The sequence below is a fragment of the Rattus rattus genome, chromosome 1, assembly GCF_011064425.1.
Source record: "Rattus rattus isolate New Zealand chromosome 1, Rrattus_CSIRO_v1, whole genome shotgun sequence".
Taxonomy (NCBI): Eukaryota; Metazoa; Chordata; class Mammalia; order Rodentia; family Muridae; genus Rattus; species Rattus rattus.
This window is the reverse complement of record NC_046154.1, coordinates 109627156-109644630: the sequence shown is the minus strand read 5'-3', so window position 1 is coordinate 109644630 and position 17475 is coordinate 109627156. Positions and strand designations below refer to the sequence as shown.

The following is a 17475-nucleotide window of genomic DNA, read 5'->3' as shown; positions in this document are numbered from 1 at the left end:
CTTCTATATGGAGTCTAGAGTGTTTAAAGTAGTAGTTGACACAATTATTTTGTAATGTGTTCTTCCTGATGTGGGGCAAGCTTGGTTTTAGATTCTGCCATTAATCAATTTGCATGTACATTTAGAGTCAGCTTTGGATTTAATATTTCATTCTTGTAAAATATTAATATTTTTATTAAATTTTTACTACTGCTAGACCTAATGACTATTATTGATAGATTATAAAATTAAAATAGGAATTAGTCTAAATGCCTTGTCTTGAAGTACATGATGAATTACAGTGGTTTTTCTCTCTAGCAGGGTGGTGTTGCCATGGTGAGAGCTTCTGTTTCCATGACATTTGCTTGCATATTTTGATAGGTCTTCAGCTGAAGAAGGGCTCTGTTTCCTGGCAGACTGGAAGAGTGTCATCTCCCCACCCCCACCCCAGAACTGTGCTATTTTTTCAATTGAGAAATATAATCATTTATGAGGAATTGTAATAGTAACATGTCAAGAAAGAAAATATACCTTGTTCATTTAAAATACCTTTTTTTGGTTCACTTTTCAGAACATAGCAATTATTAGCTGGTTTGTGTAGGAAAGGAAGAGGTGAAAAACAGTTTTTAGTTTTTCATAATTCATAAAATATATGCCTTCCAGTGAATTTTGTCAACAAGATAAACAATTATAGATGAGTAATTTGCAGTTAATTTTAGCTGGAGTCTCTCTCTCTCTCTCTCTCTCTCTCTCTCTCTCTCTCTCTCTCTCTCTCTCTCCTTTTACAGCTAAAAACAATTGGTCATGATGAGTTGTTGGAGGCTTGGAAGGGGAAGTAAATATTAATAATGACTTTAGAAAATGAAAGGACGAGTGATGTCTTTGAGGGTGAAAATACAGAACACAGAAAGTCAGTCCTCATATAAATGACAGCTAAATAACTAAGGAAGCAGGGTAGTTCTTTTTGTTGGTACTCTAGTGTTACTGTGCAAACATGAATGGTAGATTTTTTTTTTTTTTTAAGAACAATTTATGGTGGTATACTTTTAGTTTCCTCTTTCACTAGACAGTAATAGTCACAGGAATGGAACAATGAATCCAAAAGTGACATAAGACAAGCCTCTTCACACTTTCCCTCTCCTTCAGTTATTTTTCGTTTTTAAGATTTCAGACAGGGTCTCATGCTGTAGCCTAGGGTACCTGGAGCTCACTGAGATCTACCTGCCTCTGCCTCTTAGAGCTGGGATTGAAGGTGTGTGCCCTCATGACCTCACCCTCCAGTGAGGTTCTTCCTTATGCTTCCATGGTTTCTTTATGCCAATCTGAGCAAGTATTAGTACATTAACACATTCTTACTTCCACTTAGCTTTCAGAATTGGTATATTTTACACTTAACATTTTAGTATTTATCTAGATAGTTTTATTTTAGCATATACTTTGTTAATAAGGTCTTAGCATCTATAGCCTTGTACTAGAATCATAATAAAAAGATAGGCTTGTTGCCTATACTGGCTGCCACTATATACTGCTTCTTATTCATATTTGTAACAATTTACCATTTAGGTGGCATTAAAGATAAACATTTTGCTGATATGTATGAATTTTTCTTTTGCCTCTGGGATTGAACCTAGGGATTGAACACATGGTCTTGTGTTTGCTAGGTCCCTGGCATTGTACAGTTTAGAAGAAGAAAATATGTTGTGTTTTATTTAATTAAATTTGTTTACTTAGAGATAGGTTCTTACTATGCAGCTTTAACTGGTCTGGAATGTGCTGTGTAGACCATGTTGACTCATGAACTCACTGAGATCAACACGCCTTTGCCTTCCAAATAGTGTTTTATTTATTTGAACACTTTTTAAAGTATTTACTTTTATTTTATATGTTTGATTGTTCTGCCTGCATGTTTTTCTGTGTACTACGTGTGTGCAGTGTTGGTAGAGTCCCTAAGTAGGCACTGGATCTTTAGAACTAGAGTCACAGTAGGGTGTTGGGGACTGGAACCCAGTTCTCTGGAAGATCATCTGGTGCTCTTAGCTGCTGAGCTTTCCCTCTACCCCATGCTTTCCTTTGAAGTTCAGAATTTTAGTGGTATGTTCTGTTGGTCACCGGTGCATTTGGTAAGAGTCATAAACTGAAGTAGTTTAAATGTGTTTATGTGAGTGACTCTGGCTGTACTTGTGTTTTCTTCTCTTTGTTTCTCTCATTTTTCCTTCATGTGCTACCTAGGTATGTTTCTTTCCCTGGAGACGCTTCGCTGACAGGTAAGCAGTGCTGGGCCCAGAGTAGTTATTGAATTTCAGCCATGTTTAAAATTTCTTTTTTTCTTTAGTTAGATCGATGAGTCCTGCAGACAGACACTGAGGCTCCCTAGTTTATGTGGTTTACGTTGACAGTTTTGGTGCTTGTACAGAATTGCTTTCTAGAGACTTGAGCAGTTTGCAGTTGGTGCACTTGCAATGTATTTACTATGCAGGTTCCTCTGGTTTGCCTTGCACTCACCTTACTTTGTTGTTTGACAGCCCCAGCTCCTATTTTACTTTCTCCGGGCACTGCACTCCTCTTCGCAGTGCTCTTCATATGTCATCAACTTATGTTTGTAACAAACGTTTGCCTGGACTCACCTATGGGCTTTATGCCTCTGCCTTCTAGCATAGAAGTTGCATAGTAGAAGTTGCATAGTAGCTGACGGAGAAATAATTGCTGAGGGTAAAGAGAGAACGAATACACACTTCAGATCAGAACTGCAGCGCTCTTACCTCCTGGATGGTAGTTAAGGTCATCTGGGAGTGGTGCTTACTGCTCTGGTGCCAGGGGATGCTTTGCAACATCCAGAGCATGCAGAGTGGCCTTGGAGGACTCTGCTTTGGTAATCTTTACACTTTATACTATCTTAGATTTGTACATAAATATAGGACTTTAGAAGATAACATTTTAACTGTATTTTAAATTTTTTATTTTCTGACTTTTTTGATTTACACAAGTTGTGCATTCTTAAGATTTTATTTTAAGCATATAAAATATGTGTGCCTGCTGGCCATGAAGGCCAGAAGATGGTGTCAGACACCCTGGAACTGGAGTTAGAGATGGCCGCAAGGCAGCATTTGGTTGTTTGGAACAGCAAGTGCTCTTATCCTCTGCTCCTACCCAGTTCCAGCCCCAGAAGCGTTCATTTTTAAGGTGTACACCTTGGTATTACAATAGTCATTGTAAAATAATCAACCTATCCCACATAATCAACACGAATCATCTCTAACTTACTAGTTTTGTACCATTGTTTGGCCAACTTTATACCCGTCTCATCCCTATAGCCCCTGGCAGCATCGTCCTCTCTCTGCTTCCGTGAGTGCTTGTTTTAGGCTGCACCTGGGAGAGGACTTGCTTTCTCTTTCTCTATTTTGCTTCACAGAATGTCTTTCAGCTCCACCTGTGCAGTGGAGAATGGCAAGACAGCTTTTTAAAAGCTGAGTAGTATTCCATTGTAAGTCTTTGTGTGTTACATTTAAAACATACATGCATCTCTCAAAGACGTCTAAGGTTCTGTCTGTTGGGCGTTGTGAGCTGCAGTGCCGCAGAGAGTGGAAGCACAGGCTTCTCTCAACTCCCCTGCTTGCTTAGCTTTGGATGCAGGCAGAAATGGAATTGTTGGGTTGTTTGGTAGCCCCCAGGATCTTCTGCACTGTTTTCCCTCGTGCAGCAGCAGCGTGCTTCTCACAGGTGTTCATGGCTTCCTCTTCTGTACAGTTTCACCAGAACATTTGCTCTTTTGTCTTTGCGGTAATGTTCATCCTAGTAATGTGGGGTGAGTCCCACTGAGTTTTGTTTCCCAGTCTCTGGTGATTGGGGACGGCTGTTCACATCTCTCTCTCTTCTTTTGAGAAGTGTTTGCTCCCGTTCTTTACCCCTATTTTAGTTATGTTCTTTATAATTCATTTTTGAGTTTCATGATTTTCTGTAATTTATATATTAATTAACCTTATTAGATACAGTTTTTAGATACTTATTACATACTCGTTTTAATTAAACTTATTAGATATAGTTTTTAAATAATTCTGCACAGTCTGGTAGATCACCCTAGAATGTATTTGCTTTGCTGGGCAAACTTTTCTTAGTGCGATGGATAGTAATATTTGTAGCTTTTTCTCTTAGTGTTGTATCTAGAAAATTATTTTCAAGGTATCTTGAAAATTTTCCCTGTGTGTGTGTGTGTGTGTGTGTGTGTGTGATGTGATATGAATACCTGTTTTTCCATTGACCCAGTTCATCATAGTTAGTGTGCATTTTTAATGTGGAATAATATACCTGGGTTTGCATATTTACTGTGTTTAGACACATTCCTTATTTTCTTTGTCTAATGTGATCTATGAAGACAGGAGATTATAATGAATTAACCTCTTTTATAGAATGTTCTAAGAATCCTTTGATTTAGCACCTGTGCACTTAGCACCTGTGGTTGGTAGGAAAATATACAGTAAATGATAGTTATTAGACATTATTATTGTCTTTATTATTTCATATAAAGACTGTAGAGAAAAGGAAAAACCGAGGAGACAAGGCGAGATTGGGGGCCTTACTGTTGGCTTCAGAAGCTTGACTCCTAGTCAGTCAGCCAGCTGACTGCTGTGGTGAGGATCAGCTACATTGACAGGGCCTGTTGGCTCTAGGGATAGCAGCTGGGGTTATCACAGTAGAGAAGGAACTCCTGGGACTAACTGAGTGCAGAAGTGACAGAGCCTGAAGAGTGCTCTGTGTAGGAAGTCTGACTGGAGTCGGGGGGAGGTCCTGTTGATCAAGATGGGACGGGTAGTGAGTGACTCCATTGCAGAGTTAAACCCTAGGATGCTGCCTGAGGGGTTAGACTGGTGCTTGATGTATTCATATTTATAAAGGAGCTTCTAGGCTTCTTTGAAAGTAACTAGGACTAGAAATGAAGATTTTGGAGTAATTTTTATGGCTATATTCAGAGTCTTCTAGGAGAGTGGTTTATGATGAAAACCAGTTTTGTTCGTTTGTTTGTTGTAAAGGGAGTGAAGGGCATGTTTAAACTAAAGGGTGGAGTACCAGCGAGTGGTGAGAGGGTAGGTGAAGACAGTGTCATGTGGCAAACCTGGGAGGGTGTTTCCAAACATTGTTAACTGGAGACTGTAGAGGATCATATAACTTTGGTCTAGATACCTTATTTTAGGCAAGCAAAATGCTATGGCTGTATTTTTACAAATGAGAAATGAAGCCCACACTTTAAACATCCTTAACATTATTAAGTTAGTAGAGCCAAACTGGAATTTAGCATTATAGTACTTTCTTTGCTGTTACTGTCACTGACTTTATGGTTCAGTTTCTTTGGCCATGCTGTCCTGGGCAATGTAGGGGCTGTAGCGCTGTCTCTGGCTTGTGCCACTAGGTGGCAGTAATGCACCTTGCTCACTCCAGTGTTTTCCAGCACTGTCAACTCTCCAGGGACCGCCTCTGGTTGAAGAAAAAAAAGAAAACTACTATATGTCAGTTCTCCCTCAGTCTAGTTTTGATATATTTTTGCTTTATGGCCATACTAAACTGCATTTTGAACAGAAGCTCTGCTATGTTTTAATAAGCATTTCCTCTTCATATTTTAGTATTTCTAATATTTATGTGGATTGGATTGCTGCTTCATTAAGAGATGACAGACATCTCAGATTATATTGGGGTTGTAGCCAAACACAAGTGTTCTTCAGTTTCTCTTTTTTAAACCCCTTACTTGTTAAAATCAGGTTTGCTTATAGACTAGATATCATAATCATCAGTTAACTAGAGCTTTGATAATGATTTTAATCTGAGTACAAGTGGGCGAATTCAGTATACTTACAATTTACTTATTATTGTACACTAGAGTATATGTATGCTTGTTTCAAATGTTCAGAAAGATTTTGTGTTTCAAATGTATTTATTTTCAAAAATCTTAACCCTTTTAATATAATATCTTGGCCCTTATTATTTTGGAGACTGAGAAAAGATTTCTAAAATTTATTTCTGTTGTTGTAATTTTTCAAACATCATAAAAACAAACAGGCAAACATGAGTAAATCATGATTTGTTTCTTAGTGTGAACCCCTTTGGCCAGGGCTGTGCTCTAGACAGGGGCATTACGGAGCACGGGGCTTGCTGTTTGAACTTTCAGCTAAGTTTTTCTGAAGGTACGACTCACTTTCTTATTTTCTTTGTCACTTCATGGCCTATTTTGTGAGATTTCTATCAAATAGCCTTAATTAGCAAAATTAATTAAATTTTTTATTATATTATTTTGAGAGGTGAGTTGACAATTGGAAATATATTTCAGTTTCAGCACTAAGAAAACTCTATGCAAAAGTCTGAAGAGATTTATTTCTGGCTATCATGAAGTGTGTATCACCACACATTGAGGTTGACTTTAGCGGATCCACCTAAGAGTATGCCAGGCGTGCATGGCTAGTGCCTTTAGTCGGTGTGAGATCTCCCTGGTCCCCTGGTCTCACCATAGAAACAAAGAAATAGGAAAATGGATTGTCTACCTAAAAATAACTAAAATTATGAAATGTCTTTAAGAAAATAGTAGAGAATTCTAGTGACTTTAGGAAAGTAATTCCTTTAACAGGGAGTAAACTAAACATAATTATAATTATGTAATTTACAAATGACTATTTTTATATTTTCGATTGTAATCTTAGCTTTTGATGGCTGAGCCAGCTTTTTTTTTTTTTTTTGGTTCTTTTTTTTCGGAGCTGGGGACCGAACCCAGGGCCTTCCGCTTCCTAGGTAAGCGCTCTACCGCTGAGCTAAATCCCCAGCCCCCTGAGCCAGCTTTTTAGCCCTAAAAGTAGCTAATTTTGACTTAATTATAACAAAAGTTTGCTTAGCAAAATAAATTGTTAAGGCCAATTCAGATGGCACAGGTCTGTAATCTCAGGCACTCTGGAGCCAGAGGCAGGAGTATCAAAAGCAAGGCCAGTTTGGGCAATGGAGTAGGACTCTTACCTCAAATGAATAGTAAATAAAGGGTTGGGAGGGGAAGGTGGCTCATTATTGGAGTTATCATCTGAGAGGCCCTGTGTTTAAATACCTCCAGTATCCTAAAAACAAATGAAGGGCGGGGAGGGGTGGTAATAAGAAGAAAGAAAAGGAAGAAAGATTAATTAAGAAAATGCACAGAAAGTGTGCGTGTCAGTGCCTAGCACTCAGTGGATGAGTATTGTCATTTCAAGGTCAACTTTGGCTATATGATGAATTTCACTCCACTCACAATCCGCCCCCCCCCAAAAAAAAGTAGGAAAAGGATGGCTAATGATTTGAGTCTTGGGAGATGGGAGCAGGCTTAGGAGTTCAGAACCGTCTATAGCTACATAGAGAATTTTGAGGCTATGCTGACTTTCATGATACCTTGTCTGAAACAGTAACCATGGCCTGGGTATAGTGGCCCATACTTGAGATCCTAGCATTAGAAAGGCAGAATAGCGAGAGTCAGCTAGCCAGCGGACTCAAACTCAGTAAGAAAACCAGATGCTAACCTCTGTTTCTACACATGTGCACCATGTGCATGCACACAAAAACCCACCTCCCCTCAGAGAACACACACACACACACACACACACACACACACACACACACACACACACACACACCCCAAAAGCAGTCGGGAGTACAATATTTGAACCCTTCAGAGAAGGCATTCAGATTTTAATTACATAAATGAAGAAATACAAGTTACTATATTGAGAGGTATCAAGTTGGGGACCAGGCTGAGATGCTTAAGTCTTGCCTTAAACAAACAGACAGACAATCAAAATCACTGCTTAACTTTATATATTGTAGTTTTCCCCTTAGGCAGATCTTTTTAATTTATTATAATAAGTCATTATTTAGTCCTTGTGATCCACATGGTGTAAGGAGGGAACTGCTCCTGTGAGTGAAGAAAATGAGGACATTACCGTCCTAGGCATGGTTGAGGAGAAGGTTTTTATTGTAGATGTGAGGGAGAGCACAGCTGGAAGGGTCCAGACTGAACTTCAGGGCCATGAGAGGGGGAGGGAGGAAGTGAGAGGGAAAGAGGAGAGAGGAGAGCCAAGAGAGGAGCCACTGACCAAGAGCCCAAGAGACCTTGCAGGCCAAGAGGGCACATAGCCAAAACAGCGGAGGCATTGGGGATCAGAGGCAGGAGGAATGGAAGTGAGGCTCAGGGGCGGAGAGCTTGAGGGTGGGAGGTGGCTAGGCCAGCCGGGATGACTTGAGAGAGTCTGGTGGCCAGTCTCAGAGATGTTAAACAGGTACCACAGGCATAGGTTACTGGAGGAGCCATGTCTCTTTTGCCAGAGGTAAGGTGAAGGGCTCCTTTTAGCAAGTAGGAATTATCTTTAAGTCCTTGAGGGAATGCTGGCTTTTGTCTAATTGGCAGACTTTGAGGAAAGGAATTTCTTGAGATTTAATGTTCCAGCCTTCTTGTTGATTATTAAGGGTTACATAGTCTCTTGTATGAATATTTTTGGCTGAAATTGAGGCATGCATCATTATCTGGATGGTTGGAATGATGGTGAAAGAACTGGGGGAGGGGTGCAGGCTGGAGGACACCTGTTTCCCTTGAGCAGTCAGGTGCCTTCTGCAGGACACCTGGAGCTAGGGAGTGCAGGCAGCATCAGTGAGGTCTAGGATGCAGGCTCCAAGGACCACTGACTGGGCTTGCTGTTTGCAGGCACTGTTAGCGCAATCTACGGTTGATTAGAAATCTGTGGGAATAGATACAGACTAGGGACAGAAGTAAAGTTAAAGAGTTTAGAGTCATCCATCATCTTTGGAGACCTTAGGGTCGCTTCTAGAGCTGGCATTTCTGTCTATCATGGGAACAGTTTTTAAAGTTAAACCTTTTAAGTGCCATATGCAACAGATCTCTGAAGAGTGTAAGGACCACCTATTAAGTATACCTGAATTAAAACAATTTGTTTTTACTTATTTGCTTTAGGCTTAATCTTGGCAACATACACAGGAAAGTAAGTAAAACTCTTTGCTAAACGGATTACATCTGACCTTGGCATGACTAAGACCACAACTTGCTTGCTGTCTTAGTTACCTTTATTAGTTTATAACAAGTTAGTAGCTTTTACAAGACCAGGATTTCTTTTAAATTGTATATTTTATTTATTTACATTTCAAATGTTATCCCCTTTCCTGGTTTCCCCTCCAGAAACCCCCTATCCCATCTTCCCTCCCCCTGTTTCTATGAGGGTGTAGTGTGTCCCCCCATGCAATAGTGTCTGGGTCTGTATAAGGGATGGATCCCCAGGTGGGGCAGTCTCTGGGTGGCCTTTCCTTCAGTCTCTGCTCCACACTTTGTCTCCATATTTCCTTTAGACAGGAGCAATTCTGCATTAAAAATTTGGAAATGAGTAGGCGGCCCCATCCCCCAACCAGGACCCTTGCCTAACCTCTGGATATGGTCAGTACAGGTTCTCCCTCCCCTTTCCTGGGCATTTTGGCTCAGCTCATCCCTGTTGGGTCCTGGGAACCTCTTGCTTTCTGGGCATTTGGGACCTGTTGGTGGCTACCCCCCAGATCCCCATCCCCCATTGCTACACACCTCTGTTTAAATTCCTGATCCTCTGTATGTCATCCTTCTCTTCCCATATCTGGTCCTGTCCCCCACCCCCTTTTTCCTGCTTCTCCTCTCCTCCTTCCAAGTTCCTCCCACCCTCTACCTCCTGTGAGTATTTTGTTCCCTCTTCTAAGAAGGACTGAAGCATCCACACTTTGGTCTTACTTCTTCTTAAGCTTAATATGGTCTGTGGATTGTATCCTGGGTATTTTGAGATTAGCTTTTGGGCTAATATCCACTGATCAGTGAGTACATATCATATGTGTTCTTTTGTGACTGGGTTACCTCAAGATGATATTTTCTAGTTCCATCCATTTGCCTAAGAATTTCATGAAGTCACTGTTTTTGATAGCTGAGTAGTACTCCATTGTGTAAATGCCACATTTTCTATATCCATTCCTCTGTTTAAAGACACTTAGGTTCTTTCCAGCTTCTGGCAATTATAAATAAGACTGCTTTGAACATAGTGGAGCATGTGTCTTTGTTAAATGTTGGAGCATCTTTTGGGTATATGCCCAGGAGTGGTATAGCTGGGTTCTCAGGTAGTACTATGTCCAGTTTTCTGAGGAACCTCCAGACTGATTTCTAGAGTGGTTGTGCCAGTTTGCAATCCCACCAACAATGGAGGAGTGTTCCTCTTTCTCCACATTCTTGTCTGTATCTGCTGTCACTTGAGTTTTTGATCGTAGCCATTCTGACTGGTGTCAGGTGGAATCTTAGGGGTGTTTTGATTTGCATTTCCCCGATGACTAAGGATGTTGAACATTTCTTTAGGTGCTTCTTGGCTATTTGCTATTCCTCAGTTGAGAATTCTCTGTTTAGCTCTGTACCCCATTTTTAATAGCGTTATTTTGTTCTCTGGAGTCTAACTTCTTGAGTTCTTTGCATATATTGGATATTAACCCTCTATCAGATGTAGGATTGGTAAAGATCTTTTCCCAATCTGTAGGTTGCCATTTTGTCCTAATGACAGTGTCTTTTGGTTTGCAGAAGCTTTGCAATTTTATGAGGTTTCATTTGTCAATTGTTGATCTTAGAGCATAAGCAATTGGTATTCTGTTCAGGAAAATTTCCCCAGTGCCCATGTGTTTGAGGCTCTTCCCCATTTCCTCTTCTGTTGGTTCCAGTGCATCTGGTTTTATGTGGAGGTCTTTGATCCACCTGGACTTGAGCTTTCTACAGGGCCATAAGAATGTATTGATTTGCATTCTTCTACATGGTGACCTCCAGTTGAACCAGCACCATTTGTTGAAAAAGCTATCTTTTTTTCCACTGGATGGTTTTAGCTCCTTTGCCAAAGATCATTAGGTAACCATAGGTCTTCAGTTCTATTCTATTGATCTACCCGCCTCTCTGTATTAATATCATGCAGTTTTTATCATGATTTCTCTGTAATATAGCTTGAGGTCAGGGATGGTGGTTTCCCCAGATATTCTTTTATTGTTGGGAATAGTTTTCAATATCCTGTTTTCTTTTGTTATTCCAAATGAATTTACAAATTGCTCTTTCTAACTCTATGCAGAGTTGAGTTGGAATTTAGATGGGGATTGTATTAAATCCATAGATTACTTATGGCAAGATGGCCATTTTTACAAAATTAATCCTGCCAATCCATGAGTATGGGAGACTGAGATCATCTTCAATTTCTTTCTTCAGAGACTTGAAGTTCTTGTCCTACAGATCTTTCACTTGCTGGGTTAGAGTCACACCAAGGTATTTACATTATTTGTGACTGTTTTGAAGGGCATCATTTCCCTAATTTCTTTCTCAGCCTGTTTATTCTTTAAGTAGAGGAAGGGTACTGATTTGAGTTAATTTTATATCCAGCCACTTTGCTGAAGTTGTTTATCAGGCTTAGTAGTTTCTCTGGTGGAACTTTTGGGGTCACTTAAGTATACTATCATATCATCTGCAAATAGTGAAATTTTGGCTTCTTCCTTTCCAATATGTATCCCTTTGATCTCCTTTTGTTGTCTAATTGCTCGGGCTAGGACTTCAAGTACTATATTGAAGAGGTAGGGAGAGAATGGGTAGCCTTGTCCAGTCCCTGATTTTAGTGGGATTGCTTCAAGTTTCTCTCCATTTAGTTTAATATTAGCTAGTGGTTTGCTGTATATGGCTTTTACTATGTTTAGGTATGGGCCTTGAATTCCTGATCCTCCCAAGACTTTTAAAATGAAAGGGTGTTGAATTTTGTCAAATGCTTTCTTGGGATCTAATGAGATGATCATGTGGTTTTTTTTCTTTGAGTTTGTTTACACAGTGCATTACGTTGATGGATTTCCATATATTGAACCATCCCTGCATCCCTAGGATGAAGCCTACTTGGTCATGATAGATGATCGTTTTGATGTGTTCTTGGAATTGGTTTGCAAAAATTTTATTGCATATTTTGGCATCGGTATTCATAAGAGAAATTGGTCTGAAGTTCTCTTTTTTTGTTGGGTCTTTACAGCTTTATTCCTATTAAGGTTGAGCTTTAAATATGTGAGCTGAATATTTAACTAAAGATCCTTTAGCATAAAATTAAAACTTTATACTGTGAACAGTTCATGGGAAACTGGGAACTTTACTAGACTATAAACAGTCCACAAAGAGACTGAAAACCTATATTGATTATTTTATCATGTACCATTATAGAATGTCACAGTCTTATATGACTCAGTTTATCCAAATAGCTGAAGCTTCGCAAAGTGAGCAAAGATAGAGAGAGAGGCTGGACATCTATCTTAAGTCAATTGCTTTTAGCCTGTGTATATCTTTATAACGTTAGGAATTTATCATTATACAAAAATCTGTACTAATCCAAAATATCGTACAGACCTTTGTGGTTGCCTCCTCAGTCTAGAAAGTAGGTAGAGTGATAAACCAAGGGCTCAGTAGAACTGAGACGTTAGAGGTGCTGCCTCAGTTGGCTTATACCGTGGAGTCCTCTTACACAGGAATGTAGTGAAGTTGAATTGCATGTCATCAGCCGAGATGGATGTGAGCCACGTGGTTCCTGTTAAAACATTTACTTTTTGGTAGATATATTTTTTAGTCAAAAATCCAAGCTACCTATACAAGAATTTAGTCACACACATAGTATGCTATAGCAAATTAAGGTTACCTATGTATGGACCTTTAAACTGTAATTCTTTGTTATAAGTTTTAAGCTTAATTTTATTATAGATTTTTAAATCATACCTAATGAACTTACAAATTCTGAAATAGTTTATAGCATATTCTTAAAAATTATTTTTTTTTGAGGTAGAGAGCAAAAAAATCATAGAAGTGAAAGATTTTTGAGAGTGGGAAGTTGGAAAAGTCTTAGAGATAAGATACCTTTGATAGTGTAAAGCGGAGCAAGTCTAGATGTAAGAGAGTTTGGGATCGTTTGTTTGTGTGGTAGCAGAAGTTCTTTCCATAGGAGGGAACTTGGAAATGTAGTGTATTGATCTGTGGTCACTGATCTGTATTGAAGACAAACTGTAGTAACAGTGAAGTGTTAATAAGACCTTGGATTCCTCAGAGGCGATTGAGTTCAAGGAGAAAAGGAGAATGAGTCAGAAAACAAGACTGTACTGGAGGGTCCTGAAGGACAGTGTAGTGATCCAGATAGGCTTATAGAAGCTTTGGGACTGTGGGCAGCTGCAGAAGGAGCTGAGAACAAAGGCCTACGGAATATAAATGCCAGTGGTCAAGAATTCCAGATGTCTCCGTGGGATACGAGAGACTTGTCAGAGAGATGTACTACATCATAGGGGAAAGGCATCCCTTTACAGGTGACAGTGTGTTAACGAGGGTGCTGAGGGTACCTGGAAGAGAATGGGGGACAAGAGACATGAAGAAGGACACCAAGACAAGAGTCTGATCAAGGCAACAATTTTATTTTTTCCCAAGGCTGAATTTATACCATAACAGGGGTAACAGAGGGAGGGGGGAAGTATGAAACATTTACGCAGGCCAAGGACACAGTATTCGTGTGGTCAGGGAATCACCTGTTGTTGATGGTCACAGGTTTGTCATATCATTAGTCAGCAGGATGTTGGTTTTTCAGAAAGGTTACAGGTCATCACATTGGGTATCTTGACGTCAGATGTATTTCTCAGCAAGGTGTATTTCTTATTATATCATTATTCATCCTGACCACCAGGTTTGTATTAGTCTTCTGCAGCCGGCTTGGGGATTTTCCATGAACCCAGTCATACTTAACACTAACCATAATTATTATTATGATCAATAATGGAGGGCTTCAAGGGCATCGCTCCCAACAACAGTGGCCTTAGTAGGGTGAATGGAGTTTCCTAGCACATTGGTGTGGCATTTGTAGTTAATAGTAGACAAAGCAGGCACCTCTGGGGTGACACTTATCCAGTAGAAGAGGAGATTAGAAAGCAGCTGAAAAGGCAGAGCAGACAGCTCCTATGGAGACTAGGAGAGGGTGTTGGGAAAGTTCTTATAAGAGGGAACCTGGTAACTGTCTTTAAAAAGGCTGTGCTCACATGGAGGGCATAGAGAGATACCCCAGGAGGGCATAGCAGACTGTAAGAGCCAAAGAGACATATACAGAGAAGGAGGAGGAAGAAGAGGAAGAAGAGGAGGAGGAAGAGGAGGAAGAAGAGGAGGAGGAAGAGGAAGAGGAGGAGGGGGCAATGGGGAAGAAGCAGCTGAAGAGTTGGACTCTAGATTTAGTGGATGGCAGAAATCAGCAGAAACCAATGATCCATACATATTTTAGGACAGTCAAATCAGTAGCTTGGTGTGGAGTGGCTGGATCCTTTGGGAAGGAACTCATTATGCCATTTATGAATGAAAAAAAATGAGGACATGACTGCTCCTAGATATGGTAGAGTAGGTTTATTGTAGATATTAGGGAAAATTTAGTCAGAGACATCTTGAAGGGTCCAGACTGAACCTGGCCATGAGCTGGGTTGAGGTGGGTGAGGTAGCGAGTGGAGGTTGATGAGAGAAAGAGAAGAGAGAGGAATGGGAGAGGGGAAGGCCTGAGTGAGCCAAGAGGCCAAGATCCCACATAGTCAAAATGACTGGGTTATATAGGGAGAGAAGCTGAGGGAAAGTGTGTGTCTGAGAGGATGCTAGGTTTCATCTCAATGCCAGGCTTTGGGAAAAGGGATATCTTAAGACCTTTTAGCCTGCAAATTCTGTATGATCACCACACATAAGCTTTGGCATGTGCACATCTTACACAAGTAAAAAAAAACCAGACAAACAAATACATTAAAAATACCAAAATGAAAATAAAAAGTAGCAATTTTACTTAATAAAAAGTAACAATATGTTTAATGAATTAAACTCTAAATTTTAGCTTCTTACTAATTGCTTTTATTTTAATCCACTTTAGAAATACAAACCTGGTCGATGTGATGACATTTTGAAATGGAAACCTCCCAGCCTAAATTCTGTGGACTTTCGACTTAAGATAACAAGAATGGGAGGAGAAGGGTAAGTGTGGACTCCAGGTCCAAATAGGGATTTTGTTTAGTTCTTGAAGTCTGGTCTTTGCAACTCCAGTTATTCCTGAATTTAAGATTTATTGCTTTCCAAGTATTAGGATTACAGACCTGTGTCACCACATGTGGTTATCCTCACGAGGTTTCCCCCATACTACCCACCAGATTTACATGAAATCTTATTTCATAAGGCTTTACTCTCTGTAGGCTGTTTTATATTACTCCAAAAAAGAAAGTAAAATATTATATATTTTCCATATGTATCTCATTTTCATGTATCATTTATTTTTTGTACATACCTAAGATAGTCAACAAATTTTTTTTCAAATTTTAAATAGTTTTCAATATAAAATATAGACATTACTAAAAATCTTATCAAATTCTGCATATGAGATCATTAGTTTTATAGTCAGATACTGAATCAGTGGGGTTTTTCATTCAAAGGGCATTTGGCTATACTTTATTCGGGGAAGTTTTTAATTATTGATTTGACGTTTTCATAATATTCATTAATGTTTTCATTCACTGCCTATTTTCTTATAGCTGTTGACTATTTTAAAGGATGCTTTAGTGGGAATATGTTTGTATTTTCAAAACCTTGTTTTCACTGTCTCACAAATTTTAAGAACTTTTTATTAATCAAATCAAATATAACATAATAGGAAATGCTTAATTGAGGAAAAATTGAAGAGGAAGTGTGGGTGGTGATAGCAAATCTACTTTGCAGCGCACAGCATTGGAATTTACTTTGTCTATAGAAGGTAAAACGCGGGTAATGGAGACTGCGAAAGTCCAGACTCACAGATTAATATTAGTCTTTTAGAGAATGTGTATATTTAGAAAGGGATGTTGCATAGCCTAGTGAATCCTAAGTAAAGGAAGTAGTTAGTTAATAATGTACATTAGTGCTACTTTTTAATGTTAAAGTGCTTAAAGTTTTGGGACTTAATTTGCCATTGGTCTTAATAGCAAAACTTAGTTAATTTTCTCTAGCTCCTGAGTTCATGTTTAAGTCTCTTTGTCTGATTCTACTCCATGAATAGGTTATTTATTGCATGCATGTTTGTGTGTGTCTCTCTCTGTGTACAGTTTTCAGAGGAGAACTTGTAGAAGTCAGTTCTTTCCTTCAAACATGTGGGTCTGCAGGTCATCCAGTCTTTGTGGCCAGAACCTTTACCTGCTGATCTGTCTAGCTGTCCCGTATAGAGAATTTTAGACTATAGGAACAGGCTGTATGTACAAAGGCACATTGGCACGATTAGTAGACTGTTTATGAAAATAACTTTTTTTTTGGTTCTTTTTTTCGGGGCTGGGGACCGAACCCAGGGCCTTGTGCTTCCTAGGCAAGCGCTCTACCACTGAGCTAAATCCCCAACCCCGAAAATAACTTACTTTGTATAAATGTTTGGTAAATATTGATTCAAGGTTGTTTTGTTTTGTTTTGTTTTCCGATGGAATATCTGGTCTTGCCAGTTAGCTATTGAGTCTGTATTCCAGTAAGCAAGAACAAAGACTTATGGAAGATGTTCCACTTGTGAAACAGTGTATGACAGAGATTATTTTGGAGGGGCAGTTTTTCCAAAAACAGAGATGTTTATGATTATTTAGAAACATATGTTTTACTTTGCTTTGCTGTTTTGAGAGGCATTCTCTGTAGCCAGGCTGGCCTAGAACTAATGGAGATTTTATTTTTGTTTTATGTGTATGTGTGAGAGTCTAATCTATATATGTGTACCACATGCATGCCTGATACCTGAGGAAGTCAGAAGAGGCCATTGAATGAATGCTCTGTAACTGGGGTTAGGTCCTTGTGACCTGCCATAGGATGTTGGGAGCTGAACCTGGCTCTGCACAGGAGTAGCAAGTGTTGTTAACTGCTAAGTCATCTCTCCAGCACACTGGCAAGTAAGATTCCAACAAGAAAGTAAAATTCATTAAATTCTGTCATTACTAATATTCTTTTCTCTAATCCTATATTTATAATATTTGGTTAGCTCTTGTATCCAATTTGGGTTGTTTCATCCAATTTTGAAGAGGCCAGTGTGGGCTTTTGAAAGCTCATTCCCACCCTGTACCATCCCTACCCCACCTGGGACATCTCTTCTAATAAGGCTGCACCTCCTAATCCTTCCTAAACAGTTCTACCAACTGGTATACACGAGCCTGTATTCTCATTCAAACCACCACAAATCATTGGTCTCGGAGGACTTGCTTGGGAATAAATGTGTAAAATATTTAGACCTAGTTACATGATAGATACATTTAAGTATTTGCTACTGTTTCTGTTGTTTCCTTGTAAATGGATTTAAAAGACCATATTTCCTCCTTGCCACTCCTGTAGAATTACCTGTTACTTGGTGTACTGTGTAAATTCAAGGTTCTCCATGAACCATTTCCTCTTTGATTCTTGTCCCTGTTAAATTTCTCTTTTTAAATGCATATAATTGTAAT

The 17475-nt window shown here is 39.3% G+C and overlaps 1 protein-coding gene across 2 annotated transcripts in view; it reads left to right on the top strand.

Annotated features, from left to right (window-relative positions):
* The window catches only part of Rngtt (RNA guanylyltransferase and 5'-phosphatase), a 195139-nt gene that overhangs the window by 83649 nt on the left and 94015 nt on the right, over positions 1-17475 (top strand). For both annotated transcript variants that reach the window (XM_032904743.1, XM_032904734.1), the window contains exon 13: positions 14916-15016. In XM_032904743.1, coding sequence (XP_032760634.1) covers positions 14916-15016 — 101 coding nt within the window. The remainder of the gene's footprint in view (positions 1-14915; positions 15017-17475) is intronic.